This window comes from Sitophilus oryzae, unplaced genomic scaffold, assembly GCF_002938485.1.
Source record: "Sitophilus oryzae breed Bouriz unplaced genomic scaffold, Soryzae_2.0 scaffold_179_pilon_pilon, whole genome shotgun sequence".
Taxonomy (NCBI): domain Eukaryota; kingdom Metazoa; phylum Arthropoda; class Insecta; order Coleoptera; family Curculionidae; genus Sitophilus; species Sitophilus oryzae.
Window position 1 is genome coordinate 3,969,997 of NW_022146501.1, and position 15,717 is coordinate 3,985,713.

Genomic DNA, 15,717 nt, shown 5'->3' on the forward strand with positions numbered 1-15,717 from the left:
TATTATTCTTGAACGTATGGAATCTTAAAGAGTTTTATTTTTGTAGGTAATATTAATCACTCTAGATCTCGGTTTTTTATTATAAAAAAAATATTAATTGAAGTGTACTTTATATTGAGTAATTTTATAAATATCTGAGTTAAAATTTCCGTTTCTAACGATTTTTAGACTAATCGATGACCTTTAGATTGTTCAACAGTGTATCATCTCAACCAGATATTAATTTATATTTCCCAATTAATCCTTTTTTAGTAAGAAATTTGAACTATTCCAATAATCGAAAGCTGTCTATCAATAAATTGATGTGTTATATTTGTTTATACATGATAAATTGGAATGTTTACGTCAGTGATTTATCTCTTGAAATTTATAATGAAAACATAATTAAACATTGTGAAATAGTTGGAAAACAAAAGGAGCGTGACAAGATTAGAGTGATGTTGGAGAGAAAATAAGATAATGTACTATTTTCTTTGATTTTATTATTTCAGTTTTTTTCTCCATAATATTTAAGATTTAATCTACGACAATGTCATTATGACACATTTAACATTGTCATTTGGATGTCATTATGGCTTTCATAATAGTGCTATTATGAATTCATAATAACACGCAAATTTTAAAATAAGAAACAAGCAAAAAAGGTACCTATATACCTACGTTTATTTATTGTAAACATTAATTATAACATCAGTACAATTGGTTAAATTAATTCCAGACGATGACAGGTAAGTTGAATTTTTAGAAAGTAAATTTATTTCCTGAGTGCTTGAACTTGTTGAAGACCCATAATTGCCAGAAATGTTACCCAAAATATTACATGACATTTTTTTTCTTATTTTCTTTGGAATTTTCTATATAGCTCTCTGCCACTGTGTTAGAGCGCCAACCACCATGTCTTTTAACAGTTAATAAATCCACTCCTGAATCTGCAAGCAACGACGCCGACGATCTACGGAAACAATGTCCAGTGTATTGTTGTGGATTTGGAAGACTTAGGAACAATGCTATTTTATACGGCATTTTCCCTAAAGTATTAATGCCAACGGGTTGCTTAATACATTTTCTATTTCTGTACCCCACAAAAAATCGAGTATGCTCTGTGTTGCTTGGCCGCATAGCTATATATCTTCGAACCATTTCCACCATATTTATTCCTTCAGCATTCCCTTTCGTTATAAAAAAATCTCGTGATATCTTTGTTTTCGTAAATGGAATAATGACATGAATGCATTGTTCTTCATCTTCGACATTTTGCAGCTGCAGATTTATCAACTCGATACGCCGGCGCCGCGACGGCAGGCTCCCGCAAGTCCCACTATCAATGAAACTTTTGTCAGGAAATAAGTTTTATCATCAGCTTCCAACAAAAAAACGAATTATGTCTTAATTATGTCTTAAAATTCTCGATTTTTTTGACCGAAATCCTTCCGATTTTATTTTTAGAAATGCAATTAAATGGACGTACATACTAATATCTGTATTTTTCTTCACTGATATAACTGAACGTAGCATGGAATAATATACCCAAAGTGATGAAGCCTTCCTATGTTTTGAAAGATGTTCAAAATATGCCCGGAGAACCTTTTCGTTACTACTATTCTGGATTCCTTTATACCAATCTTCAAGTTTTACATAGGCTTGCTCGTACGTTTGTCTTGATTTTTCGGGAAGTAGGGAATCGACAACGTTTTGCGCAATGCCTTCAATATCCGAAGGGACACTTTCAGAATCAGAATCACCCATATTAATATTATTTTTTGCTTTTTGCTAAAATTGAACGTTTAACACAAAATTGAACATCAATAATTGAGTTGTCAAAGTCAAAATAATGGAAACAACCAAGAAGCACGATTACCACGGCGTCGATTAATATGGGCACCTGATAATTTTGAATTTTAATTTTTATGAGGATATCTCTGATATTTTAAATTAAATCAAATCTCTTTGGATCGTCCCTCGTGTCGCGTCGTAGATTAAATTTTGAATGATACACGTTCGATACGAACTTTTTAATGAAACTTGTGTAACTAAGCCACTCGGCAACGCCTCGTGTCTTAACGTTACACGCGTTTCATTATGATGTTCCTATCGAACTTGTATCATTAATAACTATTAAGGTTTTTAAAATATGTTATTTACAATCGGTATTGTTAGAGACAGTTCAACACATGTTCTATGCGACTGACCGACCTTATCGTCAATATTTTCTCGATGAATCTCGTTGATATTATACCCTTACTTACTGCCATTACTCGCTGACGAGTATTTGACACGCATCAGAAGATGGTTATCACATTGAATTTCGTAACATATTCCAATAGTTCAGAATATGATAACATAATTTTGTCTTTCTGGAGCACACTTTGATAATGAAATTTTTAATCATAGGGTACTTTTATTATTTTTAGAAAACCATATTACTACGTATTTACTTTTCGATAAGGATATTCCGTTTAATCCATAATTTCCCAGAAATTCATCGCAATTAAGAGCAGAAAATTATTGAAGGTCAGGAAAGGTCATTTCGTCAGCAGCAATTATTTACATACTTAATTTTTACTAATAGAATTATAATGAGTCATTAAAACAAGTTTCAAACGCAATGATATTAATTACTGTAACTTTGCCATTACAGTAAAGTGATACGTACTTTCTAATTAAAATTTAATAGTTGTGTACTTTTGCGGTGTTACAACCAACATTATATATTTATTATCCCATTTTGAAAGGTCAAATAAGACATTTATTACCAATCGATTCCATTTTTCAATGAAATATTCCATAATAAAATCTTAAAATATTTTTAAAAAATTAAAAAAAAAATATTTTCAAGGTAAACATTCTAAAAATATTTTTATAAGTCTATGTTACTACTTACTACACGTAGAATTTTAATATTATTTGTAATAGCTTAAAATAATATTTTTATCTATTCAAATTGTTTGTTTACTCTCTACTTAATCACACTCCAGCTATTTGAAATTTTGTAACTTATAAGGCGATAACAAGCTAAGTGGAGCTTTTCTCACGTAAAATGCTTAACATTTTATCTATATGAGATATATAATCTGTGTACACATGTTTTTAATGCTTCATTTCTTTTTATATGTATGAAACTGATTGCCAAAATAAATATTTTCATAAGTATTTTTCGTTTCTAGGTTATATTATTTTATAATATGCCAAGAGTGTTTGAAAGGTTGTCTAACTCGACCATAATGTTGCATAGTTCAGTTAAGGCTCCAGGGGGTTGCCACCTGGTACCTATCACATTGATTACCTATCAAGATTGACAAGTGACATGACAGCAAATTATTGCGAATTTAAATCATCAATCATCGTAAACAGTCAATTAATGTAGATCATTGTCAATTAATGTAAAAAATGTCTATAGCTATGTGGCGGATTCATCTCTCCAAAAAAATCCTTTATGGGTATTTCGCCACTGCACTGCAAGAAAAATCTACAAAATAAAATAGTTATTTTTTGTAAACACTTCTGGCGTTAAACCTAAACGGACGCTGCTTGTCAGAAGTTATGTTTACAGTAATAAAAATTGGTCTAACAAAGAAAAAAATGCTTAACGTTTCGGAAAGTTTATCTCTTTCCGTCGTCGGAAGCAAAAAAATACAAAGAATAAAGAAAAAAAATAAAAATATTTAAATTCAACTATTCGAGAACACTTTACTTTTTTTAAAACAGATGCGTCTACAAGAAACCGTTGACGTTCTGTTAAAATGACAAAATAAATGAATTAAAAAGCTAAAAAATAAATTAATGTAGTTTGAATACTATGATCATATTAATTGGTCCTCTTTAACAAAATATTTAAACAGTTTTTTTTTTATTTTTTAATGAAATAAGCAAACAATATCGACAATATTAGTATCTGTACTCTTTGAAAATTTGTTACATCTTTAAAAATAATCTAAAATGTCAATTTTCCATGGGTATAGTGATAAATGAAGTCTAAATTATAAGAAAATGCATTTTCTACGAAAACTTGAAGAGATAGGTAAAATGGTATAATACAATTTGATAGACAATTAAATTGTACATCTTAGTCACGTAAAATATACAGGGTGTTCCATTTAAATTAAACAAGTTATTGCCGTTTAAAACTAGTACTTATTTAATATAAATTTTTGGACACGCTGTATAGGGAAATATAATTTTTATTATTGGAACACAATATCTGATCAATAAATAATCTTCAGTAAATATGTAATATTAAAAAATTTGATACCCTTGAAGAAATGAAGTCTTAAATTTATTACTGCAATTTCACAAAATTGAAAATATTTCAAAAACGGTAAGGTTTAAGGGTGATAAACCTTAATCAAATTTTTCCTTTATTTCAATCGTAGAATCTAAAAATAGAATAATATACAGGGTGTTCCATTTAAAAAAAATACAACTATGATATTTTTTACATATTTGGGACACTTTCTATCTTGTAACATATTTTTAAATTGTAGCTCTAACAGTCTTAGTTTAGTTAGGGCTCAAGGGTGCGCTACTATCGATCCTGGCTAAACGTGTTGCCTACTATGGAAATCACAAATCTCTTTTATTTTATATTTCTCTATGGTGACGACTTTATTATAAAAGTTCAATAACAGATTCATAATGTACGAACAGTGAGAAAAAAAATCCTTTTCGCGATAAAATTCTCGAAAAGGCAACGACTAATCAACAAAAGCGCTAACGAAACAAAAATGGTATAAACTTGCTTGCGTAAGCGTAAATAGCGACGTTAATCCGCGAATTGCTCGAGTGTTTTGTTAGTCATTCGATGTGGAATTGTTCAATTATTGTTGACCCACTTGAGTCGGTCGACGATAACGATAGCGCTGCTGATAAACGGCCATAAAAAGTTGGAAAACAGTCACGCTGCCACGCACAATGCCGTGTGTAATTTCGTATTTAAATTAGACAAAATTATGCCGGGGCTATTTGCATAAGAGAGCCGGTTTTACAGCCACTGGTAAACATGTTGTCGACCGGTTTTTCTTTTATTTTTCCTTGTTTTGAAAAGCTGTGTCGGCTGCTACTGCCTACTCTCCAACTACCACTAACCTTCGAGTGTTATTTCTTTAAATTTTTCTGTAATTTGCTCTAATAACTTGCACAGCTCTTATCACCCAACACCCAGGGAAACCGAAAAATAGAGTGAACTAACTCACCATACAGCACTACTGATTAAAAAATTAGAATATCCTACTCGTCAAGACAGCTACGGATGAACAACATCACCTCATAACCATGTTAGAAACTAAGGTTAGAAACAAAGTCCAATGACCGATTCCAAACGGCACCACTCTCGACATTCTCCAGCACAGTTTATTAACATTATTACGAAGCGACGAACAGAACTAGCAATTCAGTCTGTCTCTTATTTCTTCTTTTTCTTCGCGCCTTCTGACAGCGACCGGCTCGGCGCCTTCCGTCCATTCAGGAAGAGCCGTAAGGTTCCGTTAGAGCAGAGACTGGTTCTCGAGATTTGTTGATCGTTTTTTCCATCGGCTCGCTCGGTGCCAGACGAAAACGGTACTGGCGGCTAGCATTATGCCCCCAAGAACATTTATATATCGGGTGAGTGATTCAAAACCACTGAAAAAGTCAGCTATAATTAGTGATACAGATGTGAAATAAAATTATCAATTGACAGTTGTTAATGTACCCTCCAATCGCATCAGTTTTACAGGTCAGCGCTTACTAAGCTTACAATGCCCCGTTAGAACACCCGCTATATTTTTGACACTTTTTGCCTTTGCTTATCAGGTCTGCCGTAAATTTTGACGGATGTTCTATAAACTTTTTCGCCTGTCACTGCTCTGGTGAATTTCTCCACCAATATAGAGATTTGTTGATCACCCGCCGTTTTGTGGTCATTCCTGTGAGTGGTTTTGCAACGCCGCAAAAGGGTTCTGGACCTATGAATGGCATTGATGAGGCTTTTTAAGCCCTCCCCCTAGCCCCCCTAGTTGCTCCGCTGATAATCGGGAAGGGAAATTAAAGAAATGTAAGTATTATTTCATCCATCTGTTATATTGAACGCCACACGTTGGGCGCCAAATATAAAAATGAGAAATAAAAATGTCTAAAAGCTGATACGTCATCAAATAAAATATAAAACTTCTATGCGGTTTAGAACAGCAATTAAGCTTGAAACTATCCACTTGAAGACGCCAGCATTGATACATTTTATGAATAGTTACCAGATTGTAAATATCTCGACACATGGATTGCTGAATAATTCGAAATAATATTGTCAGAATAAAAAATCTTCCAAAGACAATGAAATTCTTTTACTATCGAGGATTTTAATGATATGCCATATGCATATTTGTGTTGTTTATTACTCTGAAGAGCTCCGTCCAGCCTTTCGAGATCGGCTGTCATGGCTGACCGCCGTTACTCAGCTAATGGATGCGTTATGTAAGACAATGTACAGCGGGGCTGCGGCTTTCGTTGAATAGCGCACGTGGGCGGACACGACAAGAGAACGTAACATGTAAACGCGATCGGAACAGCCGAGAGCTTTGGCTGATTTCAAAGGGATACGAGGACGAGGGACCGCATGCATTCGAAACGTAACGTACTTATGGGTAAAGTACCTGCTCATACTGGGATACGATGTATTCTCTTAAATGAAGAGAATTGTTTGTTGGTCTAAACAGTCATACAGTAAGTTTTGACTGTTTATATTATTATTATAAGTAGCTAAACTGTTCAAAATAAAAACAGATGACACAGTCTGTAGCGATGAAGACGATGTAATTTATTCTATTTAATACTGTGACAATTACTTGAAAGGTCATAAGTTTATTTTCTAAGTTTTCGGGAAAATGGCGTTAAAGTTTTGACTAGTTTAAGTTGGCTTTATTTTAAGTTATTTTTATCTAAATTAAATGAGATAAATTTTAATTCTCATATATTTGTAAATTTGAGAATGTATGCTAATTGAACTACATGGAAAATATCCACTTAATTAAAATATTACAAGATATGCCCTTTTAAGAAACAATAACCGTTTTCAATAAATGGTAAAAAGAGCATATGTCGATTTAATTGAAAATCGCATATCATTATAAAGGTGTAAGACGACTTAGCTAGGTAAACGGTTAAACATACCGGTTACTAGAATGGTTATAAGTCGATATATTTGTGATATACAGATATAATATTTTTACTAACAAAGGAATAAGTATACTTATCTTAGTATTCCTGTTAAGGGTGCGCATTATAAGGGTCATAAGTTTACATTTTCGATCGTTTACATCAAAATGAAAAAAATAATCAAATATTTTTTAAATTTTATTTCTGACTCAAAAAACAAAGAATGACAAAATAAATAAAATTCTATTACAGATAATAATACAATAAGAAAAAAACCCCAATGTATAACAAAGTCGGTTAGAAGAAAATAAAGCTATATTCTTTTTTTAATGTATTACTCAGATTCGTCATCGGAAATATACCTATCCACATCCGGGTCGGTATCCTTTTCGAGTCTTTTATCTACAGTCAAATCTCTGTAAAACGATTGCACATCCTTATCTAACAGACCAACAATTTCTAAGAGATTCTTTTTTTTCAAAGAACTTATTGGTCGTGGACGATCGTATAATCTAGTCAGTTGAAAATTTTCTAAATGAGAAATGTTTTGATTTTTTCTAAAAAAACTAATTTCTTTAAACGGTTCCTCATCGAGCAAACTGTGTTTGTAAGCGACTGTACTAGTTTTCGTGTATCTTAACCAGCTTACCTCCCTTAGTTTAAAATTAACTTTTTTTGAAGTGGTCCCCTGGTATTTATATCAGAAAATGCATAAAAATGTTCAATTTCCATTGGATAAACAGAAAAATAGTTCTTTTTACTGGCATTTCTCACTAACTGGTACCAATCTATGGGTACATGGATTTCAAAAGCAGTTTTCTTTTTTGCTCTTTCAATTACAGAATGATCGACGTCGCATTCTAAGTGAGTATGGCCAGGGATAAGAAATTTATGGTCTATTATTTTTAGAGTAGGATGTAAGTGAATTGAATATTGAAACATGGATATTACGTTAATATTTTTGTTCTGACCCCCACATGTATCAGAATAAAAAATTGCATGTTCTATTCCATTAGGTATATCTTTAAGGAATCTATAGAGGCAAGAGGCTATTTCGTTTGCACCCCTGCTGCCAGTACACTCAGGCCACATAAAATGGCTAGATTTGCCATTAATACAATTATGTACAGTTAAATTATAAGTTGAAAGCTGTCTTAAGTAAAACATTTTATTAGTAGTTAAAAAAGGTGTTGGTAGAACTTGCTGAAGGTCAAAAGCATAAGTTACGCAAGAATTATCTAGAAGGCCTTTTTGTTTATCTATTTGTTTAGAGTTATATGCCTTGTCCGCCGCAATTTGGTGTTCTTCCAACTCCCTACGATATTGCATTTTTTCATTTTCATGCTCTGCATATTTTTCTCGTGCGGCAAATGTATCACACTTTGTACATGTATCGTTTTTTGGTTTTTTAAACTTTAAATCTAAAGTATGAAATAGTCGAGAATATATGTTTAACGAAACAGGTTTTTCTCGATACTCCTCACAATACAATTTGTACATTATGTTGATATTTAACTCAGACGATAAATATTTTTTATTACTGTGTCGTCTAGAGTAATGACTCTTATAAGCTGGAAATGAATTTATATGTTTTATTACCTCATCGATTTTATATTGAGGTGTTTTATGAGGTGGTGCTGCTTTGCCTCTCAGATCTTCGTGTGTAATGCCGCTTATGGATGATAATTTATTTTGCATTGCACAAGTTATAAATTTTTCTGTTTCACCGAGTGTATTACAGAAACATGTTTTGCATACACTTATTTCTTCACCGTGAATAATAAATTTATATTTATATGTGTTTATTCTATTCTTAGTGGGTCTTCCTTCTATTTTTTTCCTTGTTATATTTTTTTCTTGAATGCCTACTAGCCCTGCTATAAAAGCCACCCTTCGATCGTGACTGCCCAACGACCAATATTCTTCAAAAATCGTATTTCTTATTTTATCACTAAGAACATTTTTACATTTATTCCTGCAATTATCTCTTAATGGCTTTAGAATCCTGGAAGGCACGGTTTTACCCCTTGCCGTTAAATACGTTTTACCTAAGTTTCGGTTTGATTTTCGCTGTCTAACCTTTTTTACAGCATATGGTTTGATATTATTAGATTGACTATTACTACTCCTTATACTATCATCACTGTTACCACTAGCAATATAATCTGGATCTCGCTCTACATTATCATCAAGTTTGTGGTTGTTTACTTCAACTTCCATGCCTGGATTCTCTATTCCAATGCTTCCATCATGTGTAGTTACGTCTTTATCGTAATTTTCAAGGTTGCCAAGGTTTTTATTTATATCGAGTTTCTTCGGGTTTTTAAGATTGAATGTGTGTGTTCTATTTTCATCTGACAGTGTCTCTTTAGTTTCATCATCTCGTTTATTATCATGTTCACTCATTGAGTGCTCTGACTGAATATAATTTTCTTTTATTGTAGCATTGTGTTGTGCAATTTCGACACCTTCACCACTAACTGTTAGGACTTCAATATCAATTTCATCCTTGTAACTGCCCGATGGATGATCATCTTGGATGTATATGTCTACAACATAATATATCTGAGAATTAGACACAATATTTTCTAAAAATATGCCATAATGGATAAATATGCCATAACTAGTTACTCAAAGAATAATTACCCTCTACCAGTTGTTCATCCATTTCTACAGATAAAAGGACAGAGCCATCATCACCAGGATTATCTAAGGAGTTGTAGGATGTATGGTATTCGTTAGATACAGGCTTAGAGACGGGTATTTCGTCAGCATTAATATCAGTTCTTTTTGCTAAAATATAATAAAAAAGGTGGTATAATTAAGGGGGAACAAATTTTCTAAGTAAATCTTTAGCCAGGGCCAAAAGGCTTAAAAGTGACCGCCTGTATTTTTTCTAAACCATAAATCTCACCTGGGATCTCTACTGAACAAGGTTCTGGTAGAGAAATCAAATTAAGGGTTTGTTCATCGACTGTGTGTTGAACAGAATGAGTTCCTATAATACAATAAGACGGTCGCTTTAGTTTTACAAAAATACGTTCGAAAAAATTAAATTTGTCAGACTTACCAGATTCAAATGATAGGCGACGACATGCATCCATTATTCTTTGTGATCTCCCACCTCTATATTTCACCATTTTTTTTAAATATCAGATAATAGTATCAAAACAAATTAACGATTAAACTAGAGATGCAACAAAACAACAACTTAAAAATAAAGAGTAAGTTGAGGTTATGTTAAAAAATGTAAAATGTCCCGTAAAATAAAATGACTACACAATAAAACGGATATAAGTAGATATAATATGGGGGTTTGGTTTAGTTAAAAGGTCATATGTGTATATAAAATTTAGATTCACTAAGCTTTAATAGGAAATGTAGACTTATATCCTTATAATTATATATTTTTCCTTTTACAATATTTAGAAAATAGTAATATATTGACTTATACCTTAGTATTTTATTAAGTATTAGGATACATACACTTATGCCGGTTTTATCGAGACAAAAATAAAATCTAATGCAAATATATTTACTTATAGCCCTTTAATGAAACTTAATCAAGTGCATTCCTAAAATACCCAATATTTACATTCATTTTTCGCTTATTTCGGACGTAAATCTACATATGCCGTTTTTACCACTAAATCTATGGTACATTTTCTATACGAATGTAGTCAAATGTTAAAACTCAAAAAAAATGACTTATGATCTTTTAACTAATTGCCACAGTAATGTAATACGGTTAGAATCAATTGGCTCAGTTAAGCCAATAAGTAATATTGACTGAGAAGTCGCCGGATATTGAGTCCACTCTGGGAATTTGTAATGCATAGGAATATAGGAATAATGCCCACTGACAAAAATTTCCGGTTAACAGAATGTACACGTACAAGTATTACTCAATTATTGCGTAGATATAACTTTGATAAAACCCTTACTAGAAATGCCTTTATCTCATAATTACTAGAATAATAAAAAAATAGTTGTTTTAATTAGTCTGTCATGTTCAAGTACTGTTTTCAAATAAATACTTTTCTGCCTCTAATTCAACCATGCTTTTTAATTTAGATTATTTGGGTCATAGAGTCCAATTAATTTAAACTCCCGTTGTCTCGCAACACCACAAAGAAAACGTCCGAGTTGAGCTTTTTCAAAGCCACCTTATTCCTTTTTTGTTTCTGTTTCAAAGGAAAAACTTTATAATCTCGTTGAAGAGGAGGACAATAACAAGCTAAAAGCAATTACTTACACGACAATCCACGTCGTTCGAGTTGGCCTTTTCACTGAACCGATCGGATGTAATAAATTAGATTTGATAGGTTGCAGTGTGGGTTAGATGGGAGGGAAGTATAGGGGCTATGGCTTTCACCACAGGGGAACTGTTTACATTTTTGTTCCGTCACAACATCCAATACGACGTTTCCAATTTTGTCTATAACATTTAATTTTTTTCTAGTTATAATTTAGGGTAATACTAAATATCAGTAGCGTAACTTGGCTCAATACAAGGGGATGTAATAAGTAATTGCAATTAACATTTTACCAACGCAATAATTTTTTTTATTAAAGTCTTTAATTTTGAAGTTAATTAGGTTTCAATTTTATACAAAAATCTAAATTCAAAAATTTCTAACAATACTTTTATGATTTATAGACTTAGAACCTTCATTATAGTATATTCCGAAGCGGGAATCAAGCCTCTTAAAGGACAATCTTACCTGACTTCGGCTTTGGCAAATCCTAGCCATATAGTAAGAGAAACAACGCTATCCACCTGCCTATCATAATCAATGAAATCCATTATGAAACCTCCATGACTAATACCTGAAATATACCAACGACAGTTCCAGAAAATACTAGATCGGTACAATGAAACAATTAATTGTCATTTTTTCAAGAAAACAAATAAAAAACATAAAACCTATTAAAAATGGTGTTATATAAGATGCTAAAACTGTACCCATTACGATCTAATCATCATTCTTATTCATTTATTTGTAGTTAATACTAGTTTTCAGATAAGAGTACTTTTACCAGGAAATTTACACATACAGGAGATTAATTATTATATCACGTTTTTCTTATCTTTTGAGAACGATATCTTTCAAATTTGTTGACAGTAGTTATAAATATAATCTTCCTTTCGTGTTTCGAAACCTAGCCTATTTTGTTTTTATTATCATAAATTGTAATATCATTTACAGGCCATATTATCGAGAGAGAAATTTAAATAAATTGAATACGGAATTTTTTAAAGCTTTGAAATATTTCGTCTATTTTTTGAATAAAAATATTGTGCAATTTTGAAACACGCTACAAATATTTATATTTCATATTTTTTAATTACCAAATAGAATATATAAACAAATAAATAATATAGATATAGGATATTTGTAATATTTTGATATAAAATAATTTTTATAACAATTCATGTTTATTTTAAAATGTTGAACTTTTAAAATATTTATCAACATATATATTTTTAAATTTTTACAATAAAATAAAAAATACATATTATATTGATTTGTTTTTATCCAACATACGCAAGCAAAATGTAAACACTTTGTTTATTTCCTGTTTAATTGGACCACAGATTGTTTTTTGAAGATTGGAAAACGTCATTGGCGTAATAGTTTAAGGATTTTAACAGTTACAAACATATGTAACAAGCATATTAACATTAATGACCAAGTCGAATGAACACCTCAGTAGATGAAGCTAAGAAACAACCGCGATTGCAGATTCTGTTTAATGACCACGTCGAATGAACACCTCAGTAGATGAAGCTAAGAAACAATGGCGAATTCAGATTCTGTGGGGAAAATGGGGAAACACCAGAACACATCATCACTGAGTGCGCCGAGATGACAACCATTCATGTAATAAACTTTGGTATGACTGATACCGGAGATGGAGAACTAACCTCGGTAAAACCGTCTCATAGTCTAGTCCCTTTTTCGGAAATTTTAAGTTTGAGAAGCATTTTATATACCTGTAAATTTTCAAAATAAATAATGCATTGATCTTTGTCCCAATTCAGTTCATCATAACATACTTGGTAGTAGCACCTCTTGATGTGCAGTCGAAGAGCATCCGTTGTTGGCGGCATATTCTCCGGTTTCTTCCCAGTACCAAATAAAAGGGCACGGGCATCATCAGCACATTCTGCTACAATGCTGGGGTCAATCTGAAAATAAAGAATGGTGTAAAAAAATAAGACAAGTTTTGGCAAGTCTACGTACTTTGTACAACAGGATGACAAACTTCTCGACGTTCTTGAGTACATCCTCTTCGAGCGGCCAGCGTCCAAGGCTACTCAAAAGCTTGCAGTTTTCCCCAGTGAAAAACTTCCATGCTCCTATTTTTGTTACAGATACTAGTTTTGATGTGGCATCACATCCGATAATAGCATGGAATGCCAGCAGGTGAGTGATTTGCTCAGGCGCAAGTTTTTTACAAATGTTGTGCACTGGAATAAAATTGGTATCGCGCAGTGTGCCACTCATCACCCACAAGTGGGAACACTTCATTTTGGCAAAGTGGTAAGCTAGGAGCAGAACAACATCAGTATCCCTAGTCATAGCAATAATATTTTCGGCCTGACTGTTGATGGAATGAAGAATCATACGGGTATCCGCCTCTTCGTGGGAGGCTTTCAGGCAATTTACGGGCGGTATTAGTAGACTCGGCATGTGTCTCATCTTTAAAACCTTCTGACAGCACAACTTCAAAGTCAGGAAATTTTACTGTAGAATTCGGTCAGACAAAAATCTGCATAAGTCTGCTGTCTAATATTTTCTAATAGTGAGAGAAAACGACTCAGGTTTTTGGGTAATGGTAACTACCATCTGTGATTTCTCTACGTACCGGAGCAAAGCCCTTTGCTCTTTTCTGCCTTGTTCCAGATTTTATAGAGACAGGCCGGTACCTATCAAAGCATGGAATAAAAGTTAAATTCAATAATAACACAATTTACAATATATTGTATTAGGTATTGTCTGTTTCATATAAAATGCTCCCCATACCGAAAATTCCCCTATGTAATTTCTAATCCTTTTAATTTGCAGTAATAGCCGAGAAATAAAAGCACCTATTACGAGTATAAACATAAATATTATTACAGCTTACCCTTTATAAACTGCAGGATCCTTTCCTCGAATAAAAAACACAATTGTTAAGATATTAAATAACTTTTTTGATTGCACAGGTTTACAAAATATAAACATTACTTTCCTTATCAAACGCCTGGGGTGGTCTGGATGCGACACGAAAGCTTTGCAGTAGGTAGGCGCGCTGCTGCCAGTTTCTATTTGTTTTTCTTTATTTACAGTGTGCTTCTGGCGAAATACAATAAGTAATAATATAATAACCAATGAATGTATTAAAAATAGTAGCTCATTGTATAAAATTCATGTTTTTTTTGTAATTTCGACATAAAAAGTTTCCCAAATAAATTTTAGTGTAAATTTTTGAATTATTCATGTTTGAAAATATCTATTTAGACACCTCAGTCACTTTTCTATGTCAATGGGAACTCTAAAAATAACGAATTTCAAAAAAATCCGCCATCTTAGCCGCCATCTTGAATATCTCACTTCCGGTTGAGATTTCGCTCTGGCAACAGGCAGATTCGGATTCAGCAAGGTCGAATTAGGGGGAAAAGGGTAGTTTCCAAAAAGTAATATGAAATGCTTCTCAAACTGTTTTAGAGGCACCTTTTTTAAATTTTGTTACTAGTCTATCAGATGGTTTTACTAATAACGGACTAATGTCAAAGTGAGGGTTCAGTGGAAAGGGCTAAAATAAACATTGAGGAAATGCTGTTATATTGCTACGCGGACAATGACTGGTAAAAGCCAATAAAAGAGTAATAACTTCAAGATTGCCTTTAATTCTTGGCCATTTTCGTAAAATATCCGGGCTATGACGATATTATCCCCTGATAATGCCTCCTATATATATCATTGTCCGTAACACATACCGTTTTCTGTGTGCAACATTTTTGCGTGACAAGAATGCATGTTTTTTTTCTACGACTGATCCAATTAATTACAAGCGAAACGCGATTCCACGAAATTTCTACGAACCCGTCGCGGTCTGTAGCGGAAAAAGAAATAAAAAAGATCGGAAATAATGGCTTTTCACCAACAGCTACTGTGGTTTTTCACTCGTACAGATACCGTTAAAAATAAACGAAGCTTGAATCGCACTGCGGCGATATTATCTTTCTTTATGTGTATAATGATAATGGAGCACTGTAATAGTCGAGACGTTTTTCAGAAGTCTGCTTGCGTAATATTATAAATTACTGGAGAATTCGATAGATGATAAGCTTCGTTTTATTTATCAAAACGTACAGTTGCATGCTGTTGCCAACTAGGTCAGAATATTTCTGCGTAATTGTGATTATTCGGGTAACATTTGGCCTCATGAATAATCAAAGAAATAAAAAGTGAAGGATTATTTGCCACTGGAAGAGAAATCTACAAAATAAAAAAGCAATTTTAGAAATACCAGTGACTTCTTGTAGACGTAGATAGTTAATCATCGTGACCCTAAGCTAAGAGATCTATTGTGTGCGGTCCA

At 32.7% G+C, this 15,717-nt stretch overlaps 2 protein-coding genes across 4 annotated transcripts in view; one reads left to right on the top strand and one right to left on the bottom strand.

Moving 5' to 3' along the window:
• The window catches only part of LOC115882916 (probable JmjC domain-containing histone demethylation protein 2C), a 459,323-nt gene that overhangs the window by 332,355 nt on the left and 111,251 nt on the right, over nt 1-15,717 (top strand). The gene's annotated exons all lie outside the window — the stretch shown is intronic.
• LOC115882918 lies at nt 7,343-10,346 on the bottom strand. 2 transcript variants are annotated; one of them, XM_030901186.1, is made up of 4 exons: nt 10,196-10,346; nt 10,040-10,123; nt 9,772-9,918; nt 7,343-9,674 (listed from the first exon to the last, which is right to left on the bottom strand). In XM_030901186.1, the coding sequence occupies exons 1-4, from the start codon at nt 10,263-10,265 to the stop codon at nt 7,780-7,782; spliced, it is 2,196 nt and encodes a 731-aa protein (XP_030757046.1). In that variant the 5' UTR covers nt 10,266-10,346; the 3' UTR covers nt 7,343-7,779. The 2 variants fall into 2 exon arrangements, with proteins under 2 accessions (XP_030757046.1, XP_030757047.1); XM_030901187.1 differs by lacking the exon at nt 10,040-10,123.

Bases quoted from the DNA above. Each gene is read 5' to 3' on its own strand.
- LOC115882918 (XM_030901186.1), bottom strand. From the start codon at position 10,265: ATGGTGAAATATAGAGGTGGGAGATCACAAAGAATAATGGATGCATGT. The intron at 9,919-10,039 runs GTGAGATTTATG...ATTATATTTTAG, and splicing joins TTGTTCAGTAGAGATCCCAG to CAAAAAGAACTGATATTAAT. The intron at 9,675-9,771 runs GTAATTATTCTT...ATTATGTTGTAG, and splicing joins GGATGAACAACTGGTAGAGG to ACATATACATCCAAGATGAT.